The sequence below is a fragment of the Lates calcarifer genome, unplaced genomic scaffold, assembly GCF_001640805.2.
Source record: "Lates calcarifer isolate ASB-BC8 unplaced genomic scaffold, TLL_Latcal_v3 _unitig_5616_quiver_586, whole genome shotgun sequence".
NCBI lineage: Eukaryota > Metazoa > Chordata > Actinopteri > Centropomidae > Lates > Lates calcarifer.
The window spans coordinates 159,354-172,592 of NW_026117620.1; the positions used below are offsets into that span (position 1 = coordinate 159,354).

The following is a 13,239-nucleotide window of genomic DNA, read 5'->3' on the forward strand; positions in this document are numbered from 1 at the left end:
AAGTGTAGTTCAATCGGAGTGTAAAGAGTTAAACACGCCAAAAACGAAACCTCTCAAAATTTTATCCTCCTGTTAAAGGTCAAGTGGAACGCTTAACGAGCAATTAGCAGAGAGGAAATGCCAGCGAGGCCTGTCAGCTAAACAGCCGTCTGAATTATTCAGTACGATAACGGAAACGAGCCCATATGCTCTGAGCAGCCAATCACACGCCACTAATGTCAAGTGGATTTGCATTAGTGATAGGAGGGGGGCAAGGAATCATGGGAAATGAGACTGTCCCTCTGGCAATATTTGATTCTGTGTTTCTTCCTCAGCGAGATCAGTGCGATGTGTTTTTCAAGTCGATGATGGAGGTGATGGTTTCTGGTTTTATTTCGCTCAACTTTTCCCAAATTCCATCAAAGCTGAGTTTAACATCTTAAACTGGTTTAAAGGTGAAAAACATGATGGTTATTTCCCTGAAACATCACAACACTAAGCTTCCAACTGGTCATTTCATTTAGCTCTGAGCTCTTCTACAAAAGTAGATTTTATGTCAGGAGAATAAAACCTGAAAATGTCTTGAGCTTGTGTTAAAACCACAGACCTTATTTCAGACATTTAACCAGAAACACACTGACAACAGGAAGATGCTAACATGCTAACATGCTAACTGACTTCCTGGTTTTAGCGTCAGTCCTGCAGGACTCTGTATGGAGATCAGGTCAGTTTGTAGATCGTCGTGATTCTCGACGTCTGTTCGTCTGTTTCTGATAAATTGATTGATGGATAAAGAAAACCTGCTAAAAGACACCAGGAGGAGAGAGAGAGAGAGAGAGAGAGAGTGAGTCACAGTAAACACTCATCATGTCTCCTGGTGCTTCAACAGATGGACAGTAGGCGACACACACACACTGTATATATACAGTATACAGACACACACACTCCGACCGACAAAAAGTCAACGCGACTGATCAGAGAGGAGACGACATTTCAGTTTGACCACAAGAGAGGGAAGGAGGCAAGGAAACGACCAGGAGGAGGGATGGAAGTAAGGAAGTAAAGAGGAAGAAGAAGTAGGGGAGAGATGGAAGAGGAGGAAGTAGAAGGATGGATGGATGGAAGAAGGAAGGAAAGAAGGAAAAAAGAGAGGAGAAAGAAAGTAGAAGGAGGAGGGATGGAAGAGGAAAAGATGAAGCAAGAAGAAGGGATGAGAGAAATAAGCTTAGAAGAGTGTGTGGAAGGAGGGATGAGGGATAAAAACCTATGAAGGAATAAAGTAAAAAGGGGTGAACGAAGGATAAAAGAGGGAATGAAAAAGTAAATAGAGAGGGATGAAAGAGGGAAAGGAACAAGGGAGGAGCAAAGGAAGAGGAAGTAAAAAAAGGGGGACAAGGAGGAAGGCAACAACGAAGACAGACGACAGGAAGGACAGAAGGAAGAATGGAAGGAAAAGAAAGGATTAAAGGGGATGAGAGGAAGAACAAAGGAAGGACGGACAGTCGAAGAAAGGACGAGTCAAACAACGAGTGTAACAACATAAGAAAGAAAAAGTTTTCCTCATGGACCAATCAGGTTCCAGCCTTCATGAATAATTAATGAGCTCAGACTGGCTCCTCTCTTATTGAAACATTGATAAGGTGATCAGACTCCTGTGTGTGTCTATTATTACCTCCTCTGACAGACAGGCTTCCCTACTACAGTGACAGTCCTGTTAATAATTCACACTCCTCCTCCTCCTCCCTCCTTCCTCACCCTCTACCTCTCCCCAAAGGATGGAGGTTGAAGTGCAGGAAGCCCAGGAGGGGGGAGACTCTTCACCTTCACTTTCCTCCCATCTTTTCTCCATGTTTGTTCTCTTTTTTTTTAGCTGTTTTATCTCCACCAGACTCCATAGAGAAAAACAGGGATTTAACCAGGAGCTGCTGGAATACCACTGCCTCCATCTGTTAGTGTGTCTGTGTTACTGTGTGGTACTTTTACTTCAGTAAAGTATCTGATTACTAAATACTGACAACCACAGTATTTCATTGGTTATTAGGGGAACTGCAGCTCAACACATTTCCACCACTGGATTAATCTGTGGTGTTCCAGAGTGGAAAGTAACTAAGTACTTGTACTTTACTTGGATATACACTTCACCTTCTACTCCAGTAATTTGACAGCTTTAGTTACCAGTTACTTTTGAGATGAAGATATAACACAGTGGATTATTTAACAAGCTTCTGATCTCTTGTTCAGTCGAGGTCGAGCTCTAGGATTTTTCATGCAGGTCTTACTTGTAATGGAGTATTTTTGTATGTCAGTACTCTGATTACTGACGCCTGTAAATGTTAAACTGTGTTCTACAGGTTCTTCTTTTACCACAGAACATCTTCACATTTCCTGTCTTCACAACCTGTCAGTGGATGAAAGCACACGCTCTGTAACCAGACTGTGACCTGTGACCTCTGACCTCTGACCTCTGTGTGGACAGGGCTGTAGAGATGAGATGAGCCTCCTCTCTCTCTGAGTCGCCTTGTTTCTCGTCAGCAGCAACAGATTGTGGACAGAATCCTGGTGGATTTTCCGGACCAGAGCCAGAGCTCCTGCACAGGCGGCTAACTGCTACAGAGCGGCTCTGACTAATTTATGCAGATGTATTAATAGATCACAGGCAGCTCTCTGCAGGCCGCCGAGCTCAGAAAAAAAGGCCAAATAAATAAGTGAGGGAGAGAGGAGCTCCGTCTTCTCTGTGCCGTTTGCAAATCCGCCTCCTGGATTTGTTTGATTTTGTTTGTCATTTCTTATTTATGCATTTATTTATTTTCTCCCATCCATCAGAAGACGTCTTCACATACTACAGTTACTCCCCTGACGTTAGCAGAGCGTCATCACCACGCACGTCAAACTATTAGAGGAAAAGACGGAGTTTAATTGGCCACATTAAAGGGAGCATCCGCTCTAAATCAGCTGCTCTGGCTCTGGTTAAATCCAGCCGCCGTCTTCTTCTTCTTCTTCTTTCTTCTGGTGGACGGACGCCATGACCAACGTCCCAGTGCCTCAGATCAAAGATGGAGGATCTCTGTCTGCAGCCGCCATCTTACACTGACGCTCATCAATAACACAGAGAGAAATCAAGTTTGATTTTGTTTGACTCTCAAGCTAAAAGAGGTTTTTAATCAAATTATTTTCACAATAAAAACTGTTCATTGGTCAAATGGTTTTACAGTTGTAGAGTGTTTGGAGGACGTCGAGAGTTGGTTGCTGGTGATCGGCCAGACTAAATCACAGATCATAGAGAAACTGAGCGGCGGCGGTTGGCAGCAGCAGTTTCCATGACTACAACAGTAAGATGGAGGACAGCAGGGTCAGAGTTGTGTGGGATTTTTCTTTTTAAACTTATGAGCTGCTGTTTACGTGGCTAACGTTTCTTAAAACGTCGGTCACCAGTTCCTGCATCAGCTCATGTGTTCGGCCAATCACTGTTCGCTTACATCGCTCAGAGTTCCTCTTGATTGGAGAAGAGGAGCTGAAAGTTCCTCAAAATGGCGTCGAAAGAAGAACAACAGTTTCCACCAACAAGGTGGTTTTAACCATTTAAACACTTTTCTAATGACAAAAAAAGTTCTGATCCAGAAACGTCACTTTTTGTTCCCATAATCCATAATTCTCCTTGTGCGTGACAGAGGGCCTTCTGGGAAATGTAGGACGTCTCCAGCTTGGGTGGAATTTATTGGACTTTATTCAGTGAACGACTGTCTCTTCCATCTCTACAACAAACATTCTCTCGTGCACAGGTGACAGCTGAGCTCGTTAATATTCATGACAACAATATTTATTAATACGCTCTCATGAATATTGTGCGTTTACCTTTTCACTCTGTGTGTGTTTGTGTTTCTCCGTCGGCGGGTTCAAAGCTCCTCTTCCTTCCTGCCCTCTGGTTTTCCTCCCGTCCTCCGTCACCTTCGTCTGACTGTCCGTCCCAATTAGCAGGGATCTAAGTGGTGAGATTAACGAGAGCAGAGAGCCTCCGGTTCACACACACACTCACATCACGGCCACTTAATAGAATACTAATTGATTTCGGCTCTTTTCCGGCCTGGTGGAGGGGACGGTCGGATGGAGGAGGATAAACAGGAGGAGGCAGGAGGATGAATATGGACTTTAATGTGGAGAGAGAGGGAGGGAGAGGAGTGATGGATGAAGAAAGAAAGAGAGCGATGCTGAAGAAGGAGACGTGAAAGATAAATGGGAGAAAAAGCCATGTTTAACCTGAAACGTCGATATTTTTTGCTACCAGACTCCATTGACAAAAACAGTAATTCTACCGAGCAGAACTCAGCAGCTGCAGCTTCCATCTGTTAGTGTGTTTGTGTTATTGTGTCGTACTCTTACTCATTCTAAGTATCTGATTACTTCCTCCACCACTGAAAGTCACACAGTCACACAAACAAACGAACTGATCGAGGCAGCAGTGGCCCAGAAACTCCTGTGTTCTGCTCAGTAAAACTCCTGTTTTTGTCAATGGAGTCTGGTATTGACATAGCTGGAACTGGAGGAAGCATGGACACAGGAGCTGTTGGGGTTTCCTGTGGGTTGCAGTAGGATGAAGTGATTAGAATTGTCAGAGGTCAAAGGTCGACTCAGGAACAGAAGGGGAGATTGTGACTATATTTCCTGCTTCCTGACAGTTTGGGGGGAGGCGTCTGATTCGCCTCAGCTGTTCAGGTATCTCTGTCTGTCTGTAGGGCGTCTCTAAAGCTCGCAGCAGTGTGTGTGTTCTCAGGTCTGCTTGTGTTTACACACACTTACCTAAAAAAAACTGATGGATCAGAGAAGAGAAGAGGGGAGGGGGTTCCTTCCTTCCTCCCTTCACTCTCTCCTCGTTTCCTCCTCTCCTCTCCTCCCTCCTCGGGGAGTTTACAGTATCACTTCTCCTGGTTTTTCCCTCTTTATGTGAAGGCAACACGATGCTTTCAAGGGCGTTGGCAACTGCTGGAGTTTCCTCTCATCTTCACCTCCCTCTGTCTATCGATCTCCCTCTCTCTCACCCCTTCCCTCCCCCTCTCTCTCTCTCACACACACACATTTCCTCTCTGCTTGAATGAAACCCAACACTCCTCTTTCAAGCTTGTCCATCATCCTCCACTTATCTCCCTCTCTCTCTGTTTCCCACTCACTTTCACCATTTCTCACCCTCCCTCCTCACCCGTCTCCCCCCCACCCTCCCTCTGAATGAAACATTACACTCCTCTTTGAAGCTAAACCTCTCTCCATCCCTTTATCTCTCCGTCTCTTCCTCCATCCCACCATCTGCTGAAGTCTGACATCAAATCGATCGTGTTTTTTGTCGTTTGTTTCTTGATGTTTGGGCTGTGATGCCGTCGGCCATGTTTTTCTGTCCTCCTCCGACCCCGGCGAAGCTTCCTGCTCTCCCTGTCTCCTCATTACCGTTGATATCAATGAACGTTTCCTGCACGAGTTCAAGAGGACGAACAACACACGCTGCAGGAGGAAGGCTGTTTCAGTTTCAGCACTGGTGAAGACGAAATGTGCTGCTAAAAGAACGTTTCCTGGCAGAAAGATTTCAGGAATATTAACATGTTTTTATAACAAAAGTTCTTTCTTTACCACAAAAACACTGACTTCCTGGTTTTAGCGTCAGTCCTGCAGAAACACTTCATCATTGTCTCACCAGTGTTTTAGTTCCTGCTAAAGAAAACTTCATTATTATTACTCACTTCAAACGAGCTTTAATTAAAGCCTCATGTGGAGCTTTTTACTTTGGACTAATGGATGAATGTGAACAGCCTGTCAGTGTTTGAATGTGCACTGATGTGTGTGAAACAGTCAATCGATCCAATCTGTGATTAAAACAGAAATATCTAATGAAACCTGCAGAACTCCCTGTGTGATCCTCCGAGGTATTTATAGACTCACACACAGTGTTGGTTAAAGTCAGATGTGTGGAAGACGAGAACAGAAAATAAGTTGTCAAGCTTCTCTGTTTCAGTTTTGTTTTAATTGGTGTAGCGAGCTATTCATAGAATTTTAATTGCTTGAGATGAAAATGCTCCTCTCTCTATTTTCACTTCTCTCTGCTTCACTTCATGATCCTCTCTCCCTTTAGAGAAGCACAAATTAAAGCTGCTTCATTTAAGAAGTAAAAGGCCTCCTTCTGTCTGCAGCCGTGTGCTGATGAGTTTTTGTTTCCAACATGTAAAAATCTCTGACTTCCATCACAGTCAGAGGCAGAGTTAATTATGTCAAACACAACACACACACACACACACACCGGCGTGGTTCAGGAGGCAGAATGAGCTGTGGGTCGCTGTTTTACAAAACACCAGAGATGTTCTTCCATAAAGTTACCGTCTCCAACTTTTTTTAATTAACTTCCTGTGGTGTCTGTGACTCTGTGGTGTTTCAGCTTTGTTTGTTGGTTTGTACACGGGAACTTTAAATCTAATCAGTGAAGACAGCGGCGCAGGAAAGCAGCAGCTCTAGGTCCGGTTCAGACATTCAGTAGAAAGGCAGAGCGTTTATAGAGACAAAGACCTGAAAGCTAAAGTCTGCGAGCACAGTGGGGTTGATGCAGAATTTTAAATCCTCCAGGTGAAGTTACCTTCACTGTACCTTAACTGGTTTTTACTCTGTTATGTGCTGCGTTCGTGTGCGTGTCGTTCCTTTTGGTGTCGCTGTGAAAAAGCGAACCTGAGATCGAGATCGTACCTGCTCAGGTGTGCTGTAGTTTCTAATGTGAACCACAATTTAATCAGAGGCAGTTTCTCGTCTCCTCCATCTTTTACCTCTGCTCTGTCCATCACTCATCCACTTGTGTATTTCCCATAACTGTGTGTGTGTGTGTGTTACAGGTGTCACTGTATTGACCCCTCCACCTTTAGCCCCCCCCCCCAGCTGTGTGGGCTGGATAATGGAGACATCAATTATTCAACAACGACACAGTCTATCACATGAAATACCATTCACTCTGAGTGTGTGTGTGTGTGTGTGTGTGTGTGTGTGTGTGCAGAAATATGATGCGTAATTGTGTTTGTGTCTCTTCATTCGTTCTCTCTCTCTCTCTCCTCTCTCTCTCTCTCTCTCTCTCTCTGACATTTCCACCAAATGTACTGATGCTCAATTATTCACAAGCTGCTCTGAGAGAGAGAGAACGACAGAGAATGAATGAACAGAGAGAGAGAGAGAGAGAGCTGTGTTGTTTTTAGTTATTGTGTTTGTGTTTTATTGTCGAGGAGGAGGAGGAGGAGAAGAAGGAGAATAAAAGGAGGACAGGTTGAGGAGGAGCAGAGGAAGGAAATGGGTTTGTTTAGAGAGGGAGGAGAAGAGGATGAGGAGGAGAAGAGGGGTACAGAAAGATGAAGATGAGGAAAGAAAAAAAGGGAGGTGCAAAATGAAGGGAGGACAAGAGGATGGGGGTGAGAAAACAAGAGGAGGAGAAGCTGAGAAGAGGAGGAGGAGGAGGAGGAGGAAAAGAAAGAGGAGTGAGGAGAAGAGGGAGATGAGAGGAGGAGGAGAGGAAGTCAGGAAGGAAGAAGAAGAAAGTTGTGTAAAAGAAAGGATGCTAACACCCCCTCTCTCCCCCTCTCTCCCCCTCCCTCCCTGCTCTCTCTCCCCCTCTCTCCCCCTCCCTCCCCCCTCCAGGACCGGTAGGCGGAGTCAGTGCTACCGCATCATCTACCGCCACATGGAGCGAACTCTGACCCAGCAGGAAGTTCGACTCGTGCACGAGCAAATCGAGCGCGCCGCCGAGACCGAGCTGGGCGTCCAGGGCCGATACTGACACACACACACACACACACACACACACACACACACACACTCAGTGTTCAGGCAGAAACAACTGAACAATAACTTTAAACAGAGCTCGAGTTCAGGTCGTGTGTGTTGTGTTCTGCAGCCTTCACACTCACCGTGAGGAGACACAGTCACAGAGTGAACTCTTTCTCTTCATTATCTTCATTATCTTTATCTTATCTGCTTTGTATCTTCAGATGAAAACATTAAAACTGTTTGGTCACAGGTTTCTCTCCCTGTGTCTTTTATTTGTTAAAGTCTGCGGATGAAGACAAACTCATCACTCACAGTTTCTCTGATGAAGAGGTTCAGGTTTATGGACGTCTCAGGGAGATTTCACCATGTTTCCAGACGATTTAAGGATGTTTCAGGTGATTCAATGACATTCAAGGATATTTCAGATGATTTAAGGCTTTTTCAGGGAGTTTTAAGAATGTTTAAGCTGAGATTCCAGGATTTATCCCCATGATTTAAGGATTTCCCAGGTGTTTCATTCCAGAGATTCAATGATTTCAGGGAGATTCAAGATATTTCTGATGGTTCAAGGAGATTTAATGATAAAGAAAGACTTAAGGGAGGAGGACAGATGACGTACGAGTCCTTTTCAACATCTGGAGTCTCAAACCTCCAGAGGTGGTTTCACTCAGTCCTGGAGGCGTCGACACTGATCTGAGATCAGACGTTCAGCAGGTCACTGACGTCCAACAGCTTTAATTATTTTACACTGAAATCTGATCGATGGACACACAAACTCAGAGTGAGGCCTCGTCACACACACACCCCTGCAGAAATGTCACACACACACACCACACACACAGCGTCCAAATGCCACTCTGTCAGTTATTCTGTGCCAGTGTTGAGGCATTAAATGGCTTCGCCTGTCACTCCCGTCAGCCATGCAATGAATTCTGGGTTTTTACACACACATGCACACACACACACTCATTTGAATACAGCTCATTAGAAATACACTCCCACACACACACACACACACACACACACACACGCAGCAGAACAACCAGACGACACTCTGTCAGTGTGGTGAGACGATACGCTGGCTTAGGCTGCTACAATCATACACTGGCACACTGGAAGCTCACACACACACACACTCACACACACACACACACACACACACACACACTCAGAGTTACAGGCAAATGCCACTCTGCCAATCATGCAGTGGCAGGCTGTCTGCCTTCGATGGCTCGTCACTCCGGTCGAGTTAAAGCTGAGCTCTGACAGTTTGAGGCCACGCTTACCGTTTGGACACACACACACCACACACACACACACCACACACACATGCAGTAAATACACACTTGAATATTTAATCAGTGTGACTGTTTTAGTATCCAGTCGTGGTGGTATCCATCAGTCCGTCCACATTAAGGCCGAGATGTTCAGAAACTTTTCAGTGCTGACGTGTGAGCAGGGAAAACACCTGTTTACCTGTGGACCAGGTGTGAACCAGGTAAATAAAAATGGCCTCCAGAGAGTGTGAAGCTGAAAACACCGGCTCGATGTTTCAGTGTGTTTGTACTGAGCGATAAGCTGCTCAGAGAGAGTCTGAGATTCAGGGAGTCTTCAAGGACAGAAGAGATTCAAGGACTTTTTACAGATGATCCAATGAGATTTAAGGACATTTAAGGGCTTTTAAGGATGATTCAAGTGAATCAGAGATATCCAAGGATTTTTCCAGCTTTTAGTCTTTCTGTGGTGATTCAGTGAAAGTCCACAAGTTGTTCAGATGATCCACAGAGATTCAAAGACATTTAAGGAGTTTTATGGATGTTTCTGGTGATTTAAAGCGACTCCGGGGTAAGTGGGTACCAGACTTCCTCTCAAGGGTCCTGGTCCAGTTGTTTTGGTCACACCTTGGTGTGATTACTGTGCTCACACCTGTCCAAACGAATCACACCTAAAACGAACCAGAGTCTGATTGAAACCAAGGTGTGTAGTTCTGGTAGTTTGCACCTGTCCACGCTCAACACACTGACTGATTTTGTGTATTATGTTGTGTGTGTGTGTGTGTGTGTGTGTGTGTGTGGTGATTAATTAACAGTGAGGAGATGTTTTAAATGGGAACATGTGGTTTTTATTTGGAGCAGACCGACTCCTCCGTCCTTCAGACGTCACACACACTGCGATGAGGTGGTAGATTACTTTAAACACACCTTCACACACACACACACACACACACACACTGTTTCATCTCACACAGTCACATTCACACATATATTTCACCTCCAGCTTCTTCTCTCTCAGACGGGCAGGTGGAGGTCCTGGGAGGTTTACCCTCCGATGTGTCTGGTCTGGATTGATTGGATCTGATACAGAGACACAACGTGACCTCTGTTACTCAGACTGACTGAGACTCTGTCCACATTCATCCTCTTTAAACACCCTGATGTCTCCAGGACACAGGGGTGATTCAAGGAGATTCAAGGTTGTTCCTGAAGGATTGATTCACGTTAAAATAAGATTTTAGGAGGTTACAGAATCTTCTTCAGAGTAGATTTTGTTTCCTGGAGATTCAAGGATGTCTCAGGCGATTCCATGACGATCAAAGATTTTTCAGATGCTTCAAGTTTAATTTCAGGATTGTCAAGGATGTTTCAGGTCATTCAAAAAGATTCACAGATTCAGAGATTATTCAGGAGATTTAAGGAGATTTACAGGAGTCTTGAGTATGTTTCAAATGATGGCGGGAGATTCAAGGATGTTTCTAATGCAGAGAGATTCAGTTTAATGGATGTTTAAGGGAGATTTGATTATGTTTCTGGATTAATTAAAGATATTTCAGGTGATTCGGTGAGATTCAAGGATTTTTCCAGATCATTTAAGGGAGTTTTATGGATGGTTCTGGTGATTCAAAGAGATTTAAGGATATCTCAGTGAGAGTCAGTGATTTTTCCAGGTAATTCAGGGGCTTCTAACTAAAATCTGAGATTCAGGTCTGACTCTTTGAGACAGGATTTACAGTGAAGTACAGTTCAGATGAGTTCTGTGCTGCTGACCTGGAAAACCTGACGTCTGATTGGTTGGAGTGGATTTCTTCATGTGCCGCCATGTTTCCAGTCGGCAGACTTCCCCTCGTGTGTGTTAGGATTTGTTCTGGCTGTTTGGTCGACTGGTTCAGGAATAAACTAACAGAAGTCAGGAAGAGGAGAGTGTGTGTGTTTAAGTTACTCCAGCCATGACCGGTCACACACTGCTGTTAGTTACAGAAACAGCTGCCCTCAACATTTACATCCTAATGACAGAAACACACTCACACATGGAGTGTGTGAGGAACTGGAACTTTAAGTTTGAGTTATAACAGGATTAATGCAACATGGGTTCAGGTCTAGAGAGTCCTGCAGGACTGATCCTAAAACCAGGAAGTCAGTTAGCATGTTAGCATGTTAGCTCTTCCTGTTGTCAGTGTGTTTCTGGTTAAATGTCTGAAATAAGGTCTGTGGTTTTGTTTTGTTTTGTGGTTTATACCTGGACAGTTTATGTGTGTGTGTGTGTGTGTGTGTGTGTGTGTGTGTGTTGTTAACTGTGTGTTGCAGTGTCATGTCCAGACAACGTGCACACACACAGACACACACAGGAAGAGGCCATCCATCAAGTGTCCTGATGCTGCTCTCAAAGGGCAAACCATCAACACACACATTGTTCATTTATCTCCTCTGGTTTTTGACCTTTCTGTCCCTCACACACACACACCACACACTGATCCATTCTTTCACTTCCTGTTTTAAAGCCCAGCCCCCTCCTGATCTCAGGTCTGCTCCTCTCCACAGGTGCAGGTGTTTAAATGAATCGGAGTGATTCTTAAATCCTCGTTTCGATTCCTCGTCGTCCTTTTTCGTTTCTCCAGCTGTGGCGATGACACGCTCACAGCTCCCTCCACATCTGTCACAGATATAAATATCCTGTCTGTCTGTCTGTCCCTGGAGATATGAACATCTACAGATCGACACTTTGATCCAGGCCTTTTCAGTCTCCTGATCCGACCGGCGACTCATTCAGTTAAATCACATTTATCTCACAACTGTTGCAACGAAACATAAAACTTTGTTTTGTCGTTTGATAAACTTCAAACTCATGAACCGATCACTTTAACTAAACTTTCTGGATCATGTCCAACCATGAAAACTGCTTGTACCGTTTCCAACAGACAGAAAACCGACTCCTACCTTTCACTCACAGAGCAACATGAATGAAGAAGTGTGACATATTCACTGGCAAATATCCAGGCCGATGGCAGACGTATTGTTAGGTGACACACACGCCTTTCTTCGCAGCCCCAAAGCTCAGAAAAATGGACCTCCGTCCAAAATGAAATGTCATCACTGTTTGGTTGCGAAGTTTTTCTGTTCTGTGTGAAAGAACTCACAACATATAATAATAATCCTGCAACAACAGTTTGAAGAAATAAACTGATGCGTGAATTAAACATACGAAACAACGCCCTCAGTGTGAAAAGACCTAAAGACTAAAAATAGAGTTGACAGCAGTCTGCTGTGTGAAACTTTGCATTAGTGTAACGTTGCAGCAGCAGATTGAAGAGGTGTTGCTCTGACTTTACACCCACAGTTTCAGCTTTGACTTTATTTGATCTGAATCCAACTCGTCTGAAAATGTGGATTTAGGCGTCAACATGGCCGCTCCTCTGTCACTTCTGTCCCATTAGTATTCTTTGTGCGTGACTTGTGTTTGTAACGATGGATCTGCTGCAGGTGAAGAGGTTAAAGCTGCAGATTTCAGCTGCATGTGTTGATCTGTGCTCAGGTTTTTATTCACTCCTGTCACACATGTAGAGTCCATATGTGGAGCTTTAAATAAATATATTCATTTCTGGGCTTTTAACTCTTGTTTTTCATCCTGACAGTTCAGTCGTTTCTCTGTGGTGAAACTTGTCTTGTTTTTATTTGCACAAACAACCGATGTGGAGGAATAAAGACCGGAGAATAAAAATAAATCCAGTCTGTGGACGCAGAGATGAAGAAAGTCTGAGGGGATTCTAAATAAAAACACAATCTGACCCTGAAATGGAAAAACAAAGAGAGAAAACATCAGATATCTGTCTGTGTTTTATTTTCATTCTCTTTCTTTCGTGTTTGTCCTTCCTCTTCACATCCCTCTCTCATTCATTTTCTCCACTGACAGCGTCCATCTTCTTTCTTCCTGCATCAGTCGTGTTCTCTCTCTCTCATGTTGTTTGCAGTGGAATGAACTGTCGACAGTTTCAGTCACGATGAATATGAAGCAAACCCGATGCTCCCACTGTGCGCCTGTGTGTGTGTGTGTGTGTGTGTGTTGTAAGGTTTTGACTTGATCTTTGCAAATCCACTGAATGCATGCATCCACACACCCACACCGCGTCTCCAGCGTCTGCTCGTGTATGTAAGTGTGTGTGTGGGTGGGTCGGAGGGCGAGCGACTACACCCATCTGTCACCCTCCCACCC

At 44.4% G+C, this 13,239-nt stretch overlaps 1 protein-coding gene across 2 annotated transcripts in view; it reads left to right on the forward strand.

Moving 5' to 3' along the window:
• Positions 1-8,004, forward strand: part of fars2 (phenylalanyl-tRNA synthetase 2, mitochondrial) — a 90,797-nt gene extending 82,793 nt beyond the window's left edge. For both annotated transcript variants that reach the window (XM_018663358.2, XM_051069005.1), the window contains exon 11: positions 7,627-8,004. In XM_018663358.2, the coding sequence (XP_018518874.1) occupies positions 7,627-7,765 (139 nt within the window). In that variant the 3' untranslated portion in view covers positions 7,766-8,004. The remainder of the gene's footprint in view (positions 1-7,626) is intronic.
• The last annotated feature ends 5,235 nt before the right edge of the window (positions 8,005-13,239 follow it).